This window comes from Benincasa hispida, chromosome 2, assembly GCF_009727055.1.
Source record: "Benincasa hispida cultivar B227 chromosome 2, ASM972705v1, whole genome shotgun sequence".
Lineage (NCBI taxonomy): Eukaryota > Viridiplantae > Streptophyta > Magnoliopsida > Cucurbitales > Cucurbitaceae > Benincasa > Benincasa hispida.
In genome coordinates this window covers 26,510,805-26,529,547 of record NC_052350.1, presented here as the reverse complement: position 1 = coordinate 26,529,547, position 18,743 = coordinate 26,510,805, and the positions used below count along the sequence as shown (strand labels likewise).

Below are 18,743 nucleotides of genomic sequence, written 5' to 3'. Positions count from 1 at the left end.
TTTGAAAATTTGGGTTTAATTTTATTGGGAGATTTGAGAATTTGAGTTTAATTTGGAGATTTAGTATTTTGAAAGGAATTAATTTTAGTTTGATGGATTTGTGGAGGTGGAGAAGGGAAATAAAAAATATATATGAAATGATATACATACATACATACACACATATATATATATATATATGTACAAACCACCACCACACAATCTTTTCTTCTCCGTCCAAGCTCTAAGCCGCTACTCACCTTTAGTCCGCCAAGCCTAGCTGTTCATCAAGTCGAGTCTGCAGTCGATCGCACTGTTGATCGACGTGGGTCTCTGGACACTTGGTGGTTTTTCTTCCTTTTCCGTCTCTCTCTCCGTGTCAGATCTATGCAGCCCGCTCGATCCTCCTCCGATCGTTGATGCACCCAATTGCAGACATCACGTGCCTCTGCCGTCGAACAAGAATTTTTAAATAAACTTATACTCTGGTTAAATTTTCTTTTTGCTTAAAATGTTGGATTTTGGTTGAATGTGTTAAAAGTGATTTTCTTTTGAATTTACACATGTATGTTGTAACAGCCTAAATGTAGCTGAGAAAGTTGGTCATTATAGTCGGAATCAGAGTCCGAGGTTATAGGTTCTATAGACTGGCTTACAATGTAAGTCCGAAATATGTCCGAGTAGTAACAATATTATGAAAAGTTTTATATGAAAGTATTTGTTCAATTTAATGTCATAAGTTATGTTCTACTACTTGGTTAATCCTTTACGGAAGTTAGTATGAGATGATTATTCAGTTATAACTTAATAAGAAATCGATAAATGTTAAAAGTTACTTGACACCATATTATCTTATGAAATGATTGCTAAAAAAGAATAGATAGTTCAAAGTTCTTTAAACTTGATGAAACTATGTAGTGTTATGATATGATAGTAAAGATAGTAAAAGATGTATTTGTCTAAACTAGAGAACAAAGTAGTCCATTTGAGAATTCACTAAGGAACGGTGTTATGTTTTGCATTAGGTAATATAGTTGGTGGTAGAACGAATAAATCCCTCTCTCAAGGCACACACTCAAGTATAAGGTTAAAGTAGCTTTATAAATAAGAAAGAGAAGAAGAAAGACTATAGCTCTATTAAAGGTTACTTGATATTAAGTCAAAATGTTTCAAGAGAAATTTTGAAAGAATTAATAAGTCATGATCATTTTTTTTTGTGTTGGAGATTGGTGGATTGAGTAAAATGTCGTGTTTTGGTTCTTCATGTGTCGTGCCTAAAAGGAAGAAGAATTACTAGTTGAAGTATAAAGCGATAATGTGAAGAACTCTTTATAAGACCTAGGTAAGATGAATTGGTCAAGGACAAGATGGTTGAAGTTATAGTTGGCTTAAAATGGGAGAAAACAAGTTGCTGGATACTTGGATTTTGTTTATGTTCTTGTTGTGATGAAATGACTCGAGTTTAATTAACTATACCAAGAGGAAGGATAAGTATTTGGAGCTTAAAAGCCATGTTAAATTGTGGAGAGTACCCAACTAAAGTTTCAAGTTTGGAATTAAACTGTAGATTTTGAAGGGATTATAAATGGTCACATGTCTTGCTATAGAGATTATGTTCACTTGGAAAGTGAAAAGAACACATTAAATTTATGGGGTTTAACAAAGATAAGTGCGAGAAAAATAAAAGTACTTCAGGAAAGTTATTATTTTGGAGAGATAAAAAAAAACTAATGTGTTCAAAACTCCCAAGTACATAAGTATGATTTTGGTGTTCTAAGATAAAATTTTTGTGTTTGCAAGCCTTTGAGTTTGGTATCATAGAGAATCTCTTTGAATTTTGAAACTTTAGATATGAGCTTCAGCATGAGAGTGTTCCTTTTTTCCCCAAAATAAGAGGTAAGATAAAGATTAATAGAATGTTAGAAGGGTGTTACGGCAAGTTTCCTCTTTAAATTAGTAGAGGTGTTGGTGGAGATAACCTTTTAAGTAGAGTTACAGTAACAATAGTTTTCAGGAACTATTGATATGGAACATCGAGGCTTGTCATTAAGGAGGTACACATATAAATTTATTGGTGAAGTTTGGAAGGTTTTAACTTTGATCTTAAGTTATGACCAGAAATAAGTGAAGTCATCTTAATTAAAAAAAGAAAAGTAAATATTGCTTGATGGAACAACAAGTTCGTGTTAGTAATAGTAGAGTAAGTTCGATCTTTTAAGATCGCCATTAGTACAAGAGGTAGCCTTGAGAGTAGAGCTTGAGTTGACAGCAAGAAGCTCTTATAGCAAAGATGAAATAGCCCAAGTTACAAATACATGAATTATCAGACGAAGTTTTCTTATGCCTAATGTTTCGTATCAACTATCATGGGATGCAATGGAATGTCAAGGCAATCAGGTGCCAAATCTAGATTTCAAATCCTGGACTTGAAGCATCACACATAGTATATTTCTTATAGCATGGACAACAAGTTGATCGACTCTATGGAGATGGATATTCTCAAGATAGATTTATGAATCAAGATGGTTTTCATTTTAGAAACTATCTCCATAAGTCAATTACAATTATTATGAGATTATGGTGGTGCACTTTCAATCGATTGATGCTCTAGTATCCAAGGACTTCAATGTTGGGTTGTTTGTCCTAAAACTCGCAGTTTGTAAAGTTGAACACACTCTATTATCAATAGAGATGTTATTCAACATTCCTTCAATAAAGTTGTTATTGAATCTTTAAATTACATTCATAAAGTCTAAATCCAATAAACTAAGATCCATGGCTTTTACATGAATACTAGAACTTTATGTAGAGACATAAAAGATGGATTAAGTTCGAGTAATAGCCAAAATAGTCTATAGTATATGAATAAGGTTGGATGTCTTATTCTGGTAACACTATTGGATGTGGCCTACTCTGTAGTGGTTACAAGTTGTTGTAAAGGTGCTACAAACGAAGTGATTCTGATTCGTTCATGTATTTATATGAGAAGTGGAGACGTTCTATGCAATGAGCTTGCATAAGATCAGATTAAGAAATAAGTCACTCTTACTTTGTAACGTTGTTTATTGTTTAAGATTGACTATTTCGCTTAGATGACCTAGGTAACTCGATCTTATTCCTGAGCTAACTATGAACTTCTGTTTATTCGGGATTATCCTTAGATTGCATGGGTGAGGGTTGGGTCAACAACACCGACTCAATAAGTCTTCCATTTCAAGGGTAAGACCGGGTAGATAGCTAGGGACATAGGATGCAAAACGGAATTCACGCCTACCCAATTTAGAGATAGGAGAAATGTTGTTCTCTTAAGCACTGAATCTAGATCTTGAACAAGGGACCCCACCCTCTAACTAGCCCGAGAGGGATCTGATTAATGATTGGATCATAAACCAATTGTTCATGAGAGGATCAGTAGAAACATAAGGAACAAGATGTAATATCGGGGTAAAACAACATATTAACCCAACCTTTATTACGAACAACCTGTGAATAATCGACTTACTGGTTATGGTTAAATCATGTGGACACAAATATATCTACAGTGAAGAGAGTGCAACTATCGAGCTATAGTGGTGTGACTTGACAGTTAACGATTACTGATTAATTTGGACTATAGAGTATTAGCCAATTAATCTAAAACCCTTAGAGCTCATGATTTGTAGGTCCATAAGGTCCCTCTACTAGCTCGTAAAACATGAACACCTTGAATTATTAAATTGGGTGAATTTGGAATGGTATCAATTTGAATTGTTCAAATTAAAATTAGGGTTTGAGTTTGAATAATGTTCAAATTCAAATTAGGATTTGTATAATTATATTTGATATAATTAACGTTTAATTTATTGAAATTAAACGAAATTGGAGAGTTTATAATATTTAAAAATTGATTTAAATATCAATTACATGAATAAGATTCATGTTTAAAATTTAATGTGTGATTAATTTAATATTTGATATTAAATTAATTAATTAATTGATTAAAATTGTTTAATTAACTAAAAATCAAATTAAATTCCAATTTTAAATTCAATTTGAGAAATTAAATATTTAATTTGATTAATTATGAAATTAAATCAAATTGGATTTGATTATTTTACAATTAATTGAAAAAAAATGGATTTTTTTAAAAAATAGAGCTTTTAGTGGGTTTTTCTCACTTTCTTCAAGGATGAGGTGTTGCTCTTTTTAACTACATACAAATCCCATTAAATTTTTGAAGTAGTTGTTGGCCTTGAAGTTGATCTGAAGTGCTTGCATGTTTAGGTTATTTAAAACTCTCCATTTTTGCTAAGATTGAAGAGTTCTAGAACTGGAAAATGGTTTTCTGAAGTTCATCTTCTTCCTCACAAAACCCACATTTTCTAACTTCACAAATTCACTCAAATTCGAGTTCCACCACTCAAATTCAAGGCTGAGAATAGTAGAGAATATCTCTTGGTGGTTTAATTGTCGATTTGGATGTGAATTAACGTGAAGAGCAGCTTGGATTGGAAGATTCATCAAAGGTATGTAAAACTTGAAACCCACCTTTTGATTTTCTAAAATAATATGCTTTAGCACTCAAATTAAATGTACTTAGAGTGCTTATTGATTCTGATTGCTTCCGTTGCATGCTAGTATATCCTATTATTCAGGAACCTTATTTTTAAAGGGATTTCTAGACTCGTTCGTATTAGGGACTAAATAGTGGTATGTGATTGTTGTGAGACTAAAGAGTAACATGAGGATTGATGAGTAAGTTTTATGACCCTTGGCAGTAGAAAGCCTTGTGTCGAGATCCTAGTGATTATGAGGCTTAATTGGACAAAGTCGATCCTTAAACACATAGATAATGGAGAGGATATCACAGTTGACGCTCCTACAATATAAGCAATTTCCAATTGACCAGATTTTCTTTGTTATATATCTCGAGATTATGCCATCTATAGTATAGCCAGTAGCTCATGTGCACGTACAGAGATTTTTCTATGTTAGCATGATGGGTTGAGATACATGTTTTGGTGAATGGGACTTCTTAAGCTCAAGACAATTTTTAGAGTGAATGTGTTAAGCATTGTTGACTTTCAACATCTTAAGTTCATGGTGGAATATGGAAGAGGTTGTCACACTTCATGAGAAACCAACTTCATTTATGTCAAGTAGAGACCCTTGTTCCACAACCATTTTCGATAGTTTTCAAGAAACGGTAAAAGCTTCATGAGAGTTTGATACAAATTTTTACCTAAATATTGATGGTCAAACCTGAGTGTTTGAACCAAACTTTAGAGGACATGTCGTGCTCTTGCACGTCAGTTTTGCAGGAAGTTGAAATTCTCACTTGCATCTTATGAAGTTGTACTAATAGCAGTAATTAAGCGAAAATTAGCATAATGCCATTGGAAACTCTTCTAGGAAAGAGTTTTAAGTCTCTTATGTATTGATATGAGGTTGGGGAACGAAAATTGTTGGGGCTTAAGTTAGTGTAAACTACTAATGAGGCTATTAAAAAAACTAGAGAAAAATGCAAAAAGCTAATAGCATATAGAAGATTACCCCAATTTTAGACACAGTCACAGAGTTTGAGGTAGGTGATAAAGTATTTTTAGAAAGTAGTACCTATGAAAGGTGTTCTAAAGTTAGGAAGGAAGGGAAAGTTAAGTCCACATTTTATTGGGTCATTTGAGATCTTAGAGTGGGTCAGCCCTGTAGTTTATTGGTTAGCTCTACCGCCGAAACTTTTTGCAGTTCACAATGTTTTCCATGTCTCTATGTTAAGAAAGTATATAGTAGATTCATCTCATATAGTAGACTTCGAGCTCTTGTATATTCAGATGAGAATCTGAGTTATGAAGCAAAGACTAAGCAGATTCTTGCAATAGAAGTGAACTTTGAACAATTAGAGATCGCGTTAATAGAAGTTCTATGAAAAAATCAATAGTTCAAAGAGACAACATGGGAACAGTAGGATGAGATGAGAACACTGTATCCATAGCTCTTTCAAGACTAGAACTTTCAAGGACGAAAGTTTCTTTAGTAGGGAAGAGTATAACATCCTGAATTTTCAGGTAATTTTAACATGATTATCTTGAATTATTTGAATTGTCTCTTGAATATTTTTGGCTAAAATTGAATTGTTGGGTAAGATAATGCAATTTGAATTATAAGTGATAAGAAAATATTTGAAAATTTGGATTTAATTTTGTTGGAAGAATTTAGAATTTGAATTTAATTTGGAGATTTAATATTTTGTAAGGAATTAATTTTAATTTGATGGATTTGTTGAGGTGGAGAAGGGAAATAATATATATATATATATATTGCATAGTGAGTTAAAAAAAATAAAAGAAATTAAATCTCTCTCTCCTTCATGCGTACAAACCCTCACCACACTAGGGTTGGCAATGGGGCCGAGTCAGGGTGGAGGAGGGTTCCCCATCGGGGAAACGGGTCCCCGCGGGTCCCATTCCCTGTTTCCCGCGGGGATTTCCCATTTTTTTCTTTTAATTTTTTAAGTTTGGGCTTGACTTTTTTGGACTTAAATTTAGAATTTATATATTCGATATTGGGCTTATAACACTATAAGTCTGTACATTATAAACATACATATAAATAAGTTATTTTATATATAATAAATATATATTTATAATATTAAAAATATAACTATATAAAATCGGAGTTGGGGATTAATTAGGGTCGGGGTCGGGGTCGGGATACCATCCCCGTCCCCGCCCCGTCCTCGGACAGGGTCCCGAAAAAATTCCCCGATTTGACCCCATCCCCGGTCAAACTGGGGATTCCTCGCCCCGATCGGGGTGGGGCCTCGCAGGAACCTGACCCCACCGAAAATTTTGCCAACCCTACACCACACAATCTTCTTCTTGTCTGTCAAAGTTATAAGTCGTTGCTCACCTTTAGTCCTCCAAGCGTAGCCGATTGTCAAGTCGAGTTCGCCGCCGATCGCACCATCGTCGTCGTGGATCTTTGGATGCTTGGTGGTTTTTCTTTCTTTTTCGTCTCTCTCTATGTGTGTCAATTCTGTGCAGCCCACTCGATCCTCCTCAGCTTGCTGTCACACCCAGTTGCAGACATCACGCGCTTTTACCGCCGAGCAAGAATTTTTAAATGAACTTATGCTTTGGTAAATTTTCCTTTTTTCTTAACATGTTGGATTTTGGTTGAATGTGTTAAAAGTGGTTTTGTTTTAAATTTACACAAGCATGTTGTAACGGCCTAAATGTAGTATGAAAAGTCGGTTCGTTACAATACTCATAACAAATCTATCATAATGTGATCTTATCTAAAATTGTGACTAGTAATTTTAGATCGTCGTATGTACAGGAGATAAATTATAAAAGAAATATTTGAACGTGTCTCCATCAATTATTTAGAAATATGTCAAGATCTTCATTGGCACTTTGCAATTCTTGAGCTTGAATTGCATGTCAAGAACATTCAGTAGATCTGATAGACTTGTATGCAGAGTGGTTTAACCTTGAGTAGTGGACCAATTCTCCTTACTTCCTAGTCTTCAGTTATAAAGTAATTTTTATCTAATTCTTTCCTTTAAGATTGAAATCAAATATATTTGAAAGTTTGAGTAATTGATTATTAGTGGTTCTTATAATCATAGGGTTTATGATTTAAAATATGTAGGTTCTTGAATCTATATAAGATGGTTATTGAGGAACAACGTAGTGGCAGCCTCAATCAGTAATTTTTTTATAAATGTGATAATTGTCTAAACATTATGTTAACCGGTCGTTGAACTTTTTGAACCCCATATCTAATAGCTTTATAAAGTGCCTATAGATCATATAACTTATTAAACATTTATTTAAAAAATTTATAGATTAAATAAAATTTTAAAAATGCACAAACAAGACACGTAAATAATATATAAATATTGAACCACTAGGAGTTGATTTGATGGTAAATAAAAGACATGGATTTAATAAAAGGATTAGAAAGAATATTGTTAGTGTCATACAATTGTCTTCTGAACATCGGCAGATCCATGTAGGGGTCAGAGAGACATGCGTTCTTCAACTTATCATTTTTTGTATTTTTAATATAAATATTAAGTAATTATTTAAAAATATATATAAACAAATTCAATTTATTTGCTAAAATCTGCAAGTAACGCAGCAATAGGGGTGCACACTTTCTACATTCTAGTCGTGAGTAGGTTTTCTACAAAAAATTAAAGGAAGAAAAAAATTAGCAACAATTTTTTTTTTATCATAGAAATTTTTTTCAATAAGTCTCAACAACATTCCATTGAAAATATATCATTCATTTTCTTTTACATATTTTTCATATTTGCATTATTTAATATATATTCATTTTAATTAATTTCAGAGTTAAAGCTACAAATTATTTTTTTCATTCATCGTCAAGATATACGCATCATACCATTCACAAGTAAATTTCAAATTTTTTCTTCTCAATTTTTTTGAGTTTTCATACTTTTAAATCTATATAATAAATCATGATATTTTTATGGTTAATACTTCTATAGAAATAACTCTATATCAAAACTATATTATATGTGGGTTTTTAAATATTTTTTACCCTTTTTATATTACATAGTGCCCTATGTAGAATTCATGGATCTGACATTTTTTGTGAGATCAGTCGAGGTGCATGCAAGCTATCCGAACACTCATGGACAACAAAAAAGAAAAAAGTATGGCAGTTGTAAATATAGCAATCAGACCCAAAGTATTAGTAAATATAACACAACGCAATTTACAAAAAATGTCAAATTTTAGATCCAACTCTCAAAGTCTTATAGGTGATAGACCATATCACTAATAAGAGTTTATGAGTAATAGACCATATTGCTAATAGGAGTTTATTAGATCGTCACTATTAGAGACGTCCATGGGACGAGGCGAAGACAGAGATGAATTTCTCGTCTCCATCTCAGCTACCACATTTCATTCTCCATCCCTACAAAAAATCTCCACGAGAATAGGGGTAGGGATTTCTTGCGGAGAATCGCGAGGATCGGGTTACCACGGGAAATTTTCTCCGTTTGTTTTTTCTTAAAAAAAAAAAAAAAAAAAAAATACTAAAATTACTATTATGAAAAGTTTTAAGGGCAAAACGCACTTTTAGTCATTGAGATTTGAGGTTGATATTTATTTGGTCCTTGAAGTTTTAAAACAAACATTTTAGTCCTTGAAGTTTGGAAAATTATTCTAGATGGTCTCTTACTTAACTTGAACCTAATGAAAAGATGATTAGACCATTATGTAATGATGTGAATGGAATGCCGTAATTAGAATAGATTACTTATGGGAAAAGTAAATAAATGTAAGAATGGTTAAAAATGTTAAAATATTCAAAACTCCCAAACAAGCGTCCACAATTGTCGTACTCCAGTCTCATCGGAGTTCGTCTTCCATTGACGCCAGCAAGCTCCGACCATCCGAGTTGAAATGTAAGAAAGCTCTAACTAATTATTAATGGTCGAGAAGATATCAATCGGATTTAAAAACTCTATTTTAACATTTGTTTTTTCCTCTTCGTGTTGTAAAATAAAATAAAATGATCAACTGGAGATCATCATTGTCAGGTTCCACCAATTCAACTCAATCATCCTATTAATTTTTGTTTGTTCCATTTTGTCCATGTTGAGGTGAAACTTTTGTTTCTTCCATTTGACAATTTTCACCATCCAAAGATGTTAATCATCTATCAAGTATCCAATCATAGACTAATTGCTTTTCCTATTCAATTTAATTTTGTTTCTTCAAATTTAGAGTCTCCCATGAAGTATCACACTACTATTTGAAATTAGGCTTTCTTGTTGGCTTCGGACGGATGGCAGGAAGGGAGAAGGAAAATGAAGGCAATGTAGGAGAGAATAGGGCTTTGGATATTTTTTACCATTTTAACATTTATTTGCTTCTTTTAATAAGTAATTAATTGTCAAGTAACAAACCATGTCATCTCACTTACGTCATCACATAGCAGTTTAATCATCTTTCTATTAGGTTAAAATTAAGTAGGGGATCATTTAGAACTATTTTCCAATTGTTAGGGGCTAAAGTGTTTATTTTGAATCTTCAAAACAAAATAGATATTAGCCTCAAACTTCGAAAACCAAAAGTACATTTTGCCTAAGTTTTAATAAAACACTTAAATTTCTCACTCACTCAAATATGACAAAGATATAATTAAAATGTTTTAATTTTCATATATATATATATATAGAAACGAGGGCGGAAATATAATCCCCGTTCTCATCCCTGTATAGTCAATGGAGAAAAAATCTCTCAACTCCCTCTTTCATTCCTTGTCTAATCGGAGATTCTCCATTCCGTTTGATATGGGTCCCTACGAGTTAAATGGACATCTTTAATCACCAATAGATTTTGTTATATTTACAATTTTTTAAAAATATTGTTAAATTGCAAAAACCATCTTTGAACTATGGTGATTATAACAAATACACCCCTAAACTACGAATTGAAAAATTAAACCCTCAAACTTTTAAAAGTATAAAAATTGTACCCCTAAACTTTGAAATATAACGATTAAACTCTCAAATTATGACAAAATGAAAATCAAAACCTCAAACTCTAGAAAATGTGAAAATTGAATCCATTTTGCTCCATCACTTTGGTGTTTCTTCTCTAATTTCTCTCTCTACCTTCCACGTCTCTCTTCTTTGGTCATTTCCTTACCTTCCCTTCGAAAAATAAAATCTTCCCATCAATTAGACATACCAAAGTCAGAGATTAAATTTGTAATTTAATATATATATTTGATGAAAATGAGATTTGGGAAGCTGTTATCCCTTCCCATGAACAATATAAAAGACCTCGACCATGTTTTTTCATTAAAAAGAAATAAAATAAAAGCAATCACACATAAATTAATTATAAAAGACCCAGAATCCTGGCCTGTTTAATGGAAACCCAATGACTGCTGCAAAGGTCAACAAAATCGCCCAGAAAATTTAGTTGGGAAGGCATCACCTAAACTAAACCTCACCATTTATATCTTAATAAAAAAAAAAAAAAGTGGAAAAAGAATTGAGTCAGAAAAGAAAGTTTTTTTCTTTTTACCACATTTACACTCTATATAGAGTACCCTCAAAATTCAAATAGTAATATTACAACTCATCTCTGTCACTGCATTTAAATTTCTGTCTTCTGAGTTCATATCAGGAAAACATGTTTTTATAAGAAATCGCTTGTGTTTTCCTGTTTAAAATACTGTGTTTAAACATTTTAAAATTAAAGCTCCATGAAAATCTTTAGGTTTCGTGAAGAAGAAGGGTTCTTCTGCTTGGATTTGACCTTCCTGCTGCTTGGTTTTGTTTCTTTTTATAAAAAACAGAGTTGCTGTTTTAGCACTCTGTAGAAACACGTATGGAAAAAACCGAGTGTCCCCCATTTATGACAACTATGATCTTCCAACGATTTTGTTGTCCTGTAGAAAAATAAAAATAAACAAAACCCATTTAATCAAAAATTAAAATTTGAGCTCCAAATCTTGGACCTATTTTCTTTTCTTTTTTTTTTTTTCCTTTCTCTCTCTCTCTCTGTTTTGAATCCTCTGTTTTAAGCTGCCACGAAGTCAATGCACCGACTCCTCTGTTTCTATTTCGTTTGTGCTCTGTTACTTCACATGGGGTTTGACAATTCTCTGCAAATATTGTGTCTTTTCTCTTTGTTGCCTGGCTTGGCCCTTTTCTGCCTATTTCTTCTGGGTTTGGTAAGTTCTTTCTATTTTAATCCTTTTTCTCTTCTGGGGTTGGTCTTGATTTACGAGAATCTTGCAAGAAGCTTAAAGGGAAGATCAAAGGAAGGTAGCTGTATGTTTAAATGAGTTGTTATTCATATGAACACTCTGTTAAAATTGCTTGATTAAGTCGTAAAGTTTGAAAATTTCAACCTTCTCCCCACGTTGTTGTTTATTTTGGCTCATCTGATGAACCCATTTTGGTTTGTTTTCATTTGAACACTGCCGTCCGAGCATTACAAAGATTATTTGTTCTTAAATTAAGACCATGGAAATATTTTTAGGGAAAGAGGATTAGTAGAAACTGACCTTGTTGATGTAATTTTTTCCATTGAAGAAAATGCCTCTAGACAGTGTAAAATCAGTGGTTTATAGATCATTTATCGCTTGTGATGATCCAAAAGGGGTGGTTGATTGCAATATGATCAAGATATCCAAAGTGAATTCTCAGAAGCTGGAACAAAAAATTAGAGCCCATAGGACAAGTAGAAATTCAAATAAGGGTTTGGTATCTCAGGTAGAGAAGAAAGAGGAGCTGATCTCGGAAGAGATGAGAGGCAGAAATTATGGCCAATCTTCTCTTCCACTCATGGAGGTTTACCAAGGAGCTGAGAAATTGAACCATATGGTTGGTTCATGGTCTAAGGGGATGAGATCTGAGATGAAAACTGAGGAGATTGCTGAGGATTTGTTGGAAGGAACTTCAAGTTTGAGAGAATCACTGATTATGCTGGCTAAGTTGCAAGGAGCATCAAACGAGTCGATTCGGTTGAAGATGACGTATCCAAAAAGTTTTTCTTGTCATCTTGAAGATGAATGTTATCCAGTTGAGGTTCAAAGATCAAAGCTTTCTAGACATGGTTCTTCCAGAAATGGTGCTGATGAGGTTAAGAAGGTGATCAGAGACAGCCTAGTGAAGCGAGAATCGATGTCTAACGTTACTATTGGTGAACACAAATCCTGTTTTCGTGATATAAATTCTGACTTGGGGTCAGAAATTCCATCAACTAGCTCCAGCCAATCTTCAATGATTGATGATAATGTCAACTGTTTTCACGTTTCAACATCTCAACAGAAGAATTTGAAACGTAATAACCTGATTGCTAAGCTTATGGGGCTTGAAGAAATTCCATCAAAATCATTGCAAACTACTCCAAAGAAAGAGTTTGAATTTAAAAAAGTGTCTGGCTACAAAACATCTCTGTTTGGCATCGATGCAACACAGAGTGCGGCAAAGTCTAAATCTGTCATCAACAAGGAGGATCATAAAAAAGGAACCTTGAGAGAAAAACTTGAAAAAATTCCTGTCAACAGGCTTAGAGAGAGTGATTCTGATATAGAGTTTAAGATTCATTGCCCTTATTCCTACAATAATGATTCCAAACAAAGGTTGAAAGACGTACCACCAACTGTGTTGATAAAACACAAGCCTCTTCCACCTGATGAATTGGAGGAACACCGAGCACATGTTTCCTCAAAAGATGATGCTTTCAACCAAAAAGCTATTCTAAGAAGTACGAAAAAGATTCGGTCGTTCTATGAGTTTGATTTCCATGGAGGAATTTTGAGTTCAGATAAATTGCACAGAAAGCAGAATGCAGAAGGGATTCCACTCAAGCAGATCGCTCAGGAAGAAAGAAAGCCAAAACCAAAACCAAAAGAAGTAAGGAAATTAAGAAAAGATACAGTTGATACTGAGAAATTAAGAAAAGATACTGTTGATACTAAGAAAAAGGCTGCAGAGAAGTTGAAAACATCTAGTTCAATGCCTGATATGCCCCATGAGACAGAACCAATTGATAGGAAAGTTCTTACATCAAAAAAACTGACTAAAGCAACTAGAAAACCAGTGGAAAAAGAATTTGCAAAAGAAAAAGTTGTGTCAAGACCACAGCATCAAGAAAAAGTAACATCCACTAATCCAAGGAAGAACAAAACTCATAAACAACGTAGCTCCCTTCCAGATTCTGTGCCAAGACAATCAGTGAGCGCGATATCTAATGATCGTGACCGTCAAAAAAAGGAGGAACCAGTGCTTCCCCAATCAGAAGTTAATTCATTTGTGAGTTCTTACCTATCCTTTAACTTTTTGTACATCAAACTCTTTTTCTTTTATGCATCAGTATCCTTTTTTCTCCCCTTGTAAAAGGAGAGTAAAGCATTGTTTATCTTACAGACTCATATGGTTGAAGCCAAGAAAGATGATGAGAGTACTGATACAAATGAAAGTGTTGATCTTCCAATAAATCGAAAAACTACTACCCTTATGGCTTTAATTGCAATGGAGAACGAATTTGACGAATGTGATACAAAGATTATAGGTAAATTTTCCATCTCAAATAAGATAAGTTGCAATATCTACTATTATTGACCATTCATCTTAAAGGGAAAGCAAAATGCATTCATTTTCCATTCTCATACTTATATGAATCTCTTTTAACTTCATCCAAAGAGAGATTCTAAGTGAGATTTAATAACTTTGCCTTCCTAAGTAGAACAAGTACTTCTGCATTGTCTAATGTTTGTGATTTATACTTAGTTTTCTCTTAAATCTTGTAGAATGCTGCAATGAGAACCCAAACTCTCTGCCGCCATTGAGCCCCAAACTCGAGATCAATACGAGTGTTGTCAAAGATATTGATCCCAACAGTCGTATGGAAACAGATATCGAAAGCTGCGGTCAAGGAACCAATCTGAAAGCATTACTTTTGAGAAGCTCCTCATTCCTCTGTCATGCAGGGGAAGTTTTTGACCTCAATCTAAATGATAGAACAATGCTGCAGACAGCATCTGGCTGCAATAATCTCGAATCCCTGAATACGAAACCTTTTATAGATTGTGCAATCGAATTAGTCAAGCGCAAAGGCCATTACGACCTACAAGTAGCCAATTCTTTATTACTAGGAGGTAGGCGCAATACAAAGATAGAGATTTCTGTAGAAAAACTCGTTGAGGAAGTGAACAACGACATCGACACTCTAACGAGTTACCAAACAATTTGTGGCAATAATCTTCTTGTAGATACTCTATATGCAGTGTTGAGTAGAGATCTACGGTGCAAAGAGGTGATGAACGGAATGTGGGATTTTGGTTGGAAGAAAGGATTTTCAAGAAGTGAAAGTGAGGAAGTTGTAAATGACATAGAGAAGCTGATTTTGAGTGGACTGATTGAGGAGTCCTTCACATAACATCAGAAAACTGTATCTTCCTTATTTTATGTACAAAATAATTTTGAAAAATGGTCAGAAGTAGCACGTTTTCACGACTTTTTGTAAAATCGTTAGAATAGTTTTTTCTCAATTCATCCCATCTCAAGTTCGCCGGCGAGATTTAGTTAAAAAAACAACTTTTTCATTGTTTTGGCATTTCTTGGTACATCTTGTTAGATTATACATTAATTTGCTAATTTTATAGGTAATCTTTTCAAATCTATACCAAATCTTATATATTTTCAAATTTTTTCTTATCTTTACTAAATATTATATCAAATTAGTTTATAATTTTTCAAATATTTAGCATCATTTACGTTTTCACAATTGTATGAATTTCCAAAATTTTGAATGGGGCTTTTAATTATCAAAACAGATTTTTAAAAATTGATTCAAGAGAAATGCATTGTTATTTTTAAATTTTGGGAAATATCAAATTTTGCAAAAAAAAGAGGGTAAGATTTGAGATGTATATTAAATCTCGATGTTAATTCTATTTAAGATTCCACCGACAAAACTCAAATTTATCAATTTTTGGTGTTAATTATGGTCGAATTTCATCGAGAAAGCCTAAATATATAGAATCTCAGTGTTATTTTGTCCTACCAAGATTCACATAATTACACAAAAATTCTAAATTGATTTATTGATTTATGTTTATCAGTTAGTTTTTCAAATTTCTCTAAATGGTATAATATTTGGTAGTGTGATTTTTTAGTTTTAGAAAGACTTGGAAGATTACATAACATTTAGAAAAAAAATAGCAAATCTCAATGGCCTCTAGTTTTTTAAGATGAAAACTTAAACATGTTATTTTTGACAATTTCCCAACAATTGTTGTTTACTACACCCAAAATCTTTGTTCCAATGCATATTTGAGGAAAAACTTATCTCACAGACATAAAATTTAAGAAAATATTAATGTATAATCTAGACTTTAGAGGTTATATCAATTTAAACTTCAAACTAATAATGATATCAATTTGAACTTAGAATTTTTGCAAATGTATCAATTTACACGTTCAATTACGTTTAATTTAGAAACATGAGACCTCATGTGAAACTTATAATGGTGAGATCCCTTGATTTTTTAATGTAAGATTTTCAATAGATCGTATAAAGTGATATATTTATGAAAATTATATGTTTAAATTGATACTATCATTAATTAGGTGTTTTAATTGATACAATCTCCAAATTTAGGATCAATATTTGTCCTATTTTACATTTGTCCTATTTTTTACTTAACTTAAGAATAATATGGCAATGATAAGTGTTTGTGTGATAACCCAAGTTTTCGGAAAATTTTGTTTAATTCTTCTTGAATTATGTTGTGAATTGAGATAAAATTGGAGTTGGTGTGTTTCAATGATTCAATTTTAAGTAAGTGTGACAAGGAGTTCGGGGTTTGCTTTAAATTAATTGAAGGCTTTGGAAAGATCAGGTTTTATTTGAATTTTATTTAGAATTAATTTAATTGGTGAATTTATTTGGAATTTGATGATTGGGTTAAGACAACTTTTTTTAATTTAGAATAAATTTGGGGATTTGAGATTTCAGAAGGAATTTAGATTCACTTTGGAAGTTAAGAGGGGGAAAGGAATGTGTATATGTATTTAATTAAAATCCAAATAGGATTTGGATTTAAGGGATTCATTTATATATATATATATATATTAGGATTTAGAATCAGTTATTAAAAATAAAAAGGAAAAAGGAAAAAAAAAGTAAAATAAAAACAAAAAAAAATAATTAGAAAAGACACTCTCCCTCCCCCGCATACGTTTCCAGTCTTAGCACCCGTGTGGGGTCTTCATCACCAGACGCCGTCGTCGCTCGCCAACCATCCGCCGAGAAGCGCGCCATTGGTCATCGCGTCTTGCCGTTCGCAACTCCATCCAGTCGTCGAAGGCGTTTGTCAAAGCCGTCGTTTGTAGCCACGTCAGACTCACTAATTCCCCACCCTCGCCTTGTTTCTCGTTTCCGTCCAATTAACTTCTACCTATTTATTTCATATAATTATCTAATGTTATGTTATTATTATTATTATATAAATATTACATTTAAATTTCAAATTTGATTATTTATTGGGAAAGATAATAAATACGTTTAAATTGAATATTTAAATTTAGATTATATATGTAAATAATTTGATTTATATTTATTTCTTTCTACTAAAAAATTAATTAGTTTTTTTAAGCCAAGATTTGAGTAATTGATCTTTAAATTCAAATTGTCAAAACTAACCATAATAAACAATTTAGTGATAAAATTAATTATTTAATTAAAATTTACTCACATAAATTCAAATTGTCAAAACTAAGCATAATATTTAGTGATAAAGTTAATTATTTAATTAAAATTTGCTCATATTAATGATTTAAGTTAATTGATTTTTTACCAAAAAAAATAATGGGAAAAAATTTCTCACGGGAACCTGATCCCCACAAATTCCCCCGGAGAATCCCCGCGCTCGATTCCCGTGGGAAATTTCACGAGGATGGAAAATGAACTGGGGAGTGGGGATGGGGATGGGGAATGGCATCCCCGGCCCCGCCCTACCCCGTGGACATCTCTATCGGTAGTGGTCGTTCCTTGTCATTTATGATTTGGATAAAAGTTGGTTTATTTTGGGCAAGATTTGAGGGTTTTCTTTGAGGATCTTTGATACCCATGGGATTTTGGCATTAATTAGTTGTTGCCCATTGAATTTCAATTTTAGGTTGGAGTTTTGAAGGGAGTCGAGCTGCTGACCAGCCATAGTAAGTTCGGTTTTTGGACGATTTTTGCATATTTTGGAGTTAGTTGTTGTTGGTTTTGTATGAGATTTAGTTAGACTTGAAAATCCATTGACTTGTGGTTTGGTTTACTTTTTTTTCATGGGCCTTCGGTGTTAGAATCAAGCTTTGGAGGATTTTTGAAATTTATATCAAGCTATCTGACATTATTAAGTGTTGAATTTGGCGATTGGGTAAGTTCTAAGGCTTCGACATCCTCTGAGTTCTTTATTTAAGTTTTGATTGGATAAATTCTTAGGAACACTTTAAAGTGAACTGACAACATGGTTAAGGGTCCCAAATGATGAAATAAAATCTAAACACGGTCTTTGATAGGAACTTAATCCAATATTCTAGCCAGGCCAAGAGTGGGATTGAATTGCCTATTCTATTGGGTTTAATCGAGGTAAGTGATTTACTACCCATTCGCCCCCGAACCCAAGTTGGTGTTAAGATTGTGTTGCACTAAAAGCATGATTCTATTTTGATGGGTTTAATTGCTATTACTTGCTATGGTTGGACTGTTGAGACTGTTCTGGAAACTCATGAGATATTTTACTATGTTTATTATAATATGCCATGCTTTGTTATGATCTTAGATAATGTATGATGCATGTTGGACTGATGGTGACTATTAACACTTCTATCAGACTGTGATCATCCCCTAAGTATGTTTCGGCATCCTTATGGAATCGCCAACTACGATTGTGTTATTGTGACTCTTCAGAGTCCCTTCTTATAAAAATGTGCCTTCGGGTTCACTTCTCATGCCTATGTCTATGCCTATATCAGGATGTACACCTTTATCTTGTTAGGGATACTAACCCTTACACCTAGTGGACCTAGTAATGGGTCACTTACTGAATATTTTTATACTCACTCTGTTATCTATATTATTTTTAGGTAAAGGAAAGGACAGAATAGCGAATCAACGAATGACAAGAAGAATCCGTGACCAGGCCTTGGGACTTGACAACACTTCCACATATTTGAAATCATTAGCAAGGGAATCTAGCTCGAGCCAGAAAAGGAAAGAAGATTT

The 18,743-nt window shown here is 33.1% G+C and overlaps 1 protein-coding gene across 1 annotated transcript; it reads left to right on the top strand.

Annotated features, from left to right (window-relative positions):
• The first annotated feature begins 11,413 nt into the window (after nt 1–11,413).
• On the top strand, nt 11,414–15,029 carry LOC120070755. Its single transcript, XM_039022631.1, has 3 exons — nt 11,414–13,777; nt 13,892–14,036; nt 14,275–15,029. Exons 1-3 carry the CDS (start codon nt 12,056–12,058, stop codon nt 14,901–14,903), a joined length of 2,496 nt encoding a protein of 831 aa, XP_038878559.1. The 5' UTR covers nt 11,414–12,055; the 3' UTR covers nt 14,904–15,029.
• The last annotated feature ends 3,714 nt before the right edge of the window (nt 15,030–18,743 follow it).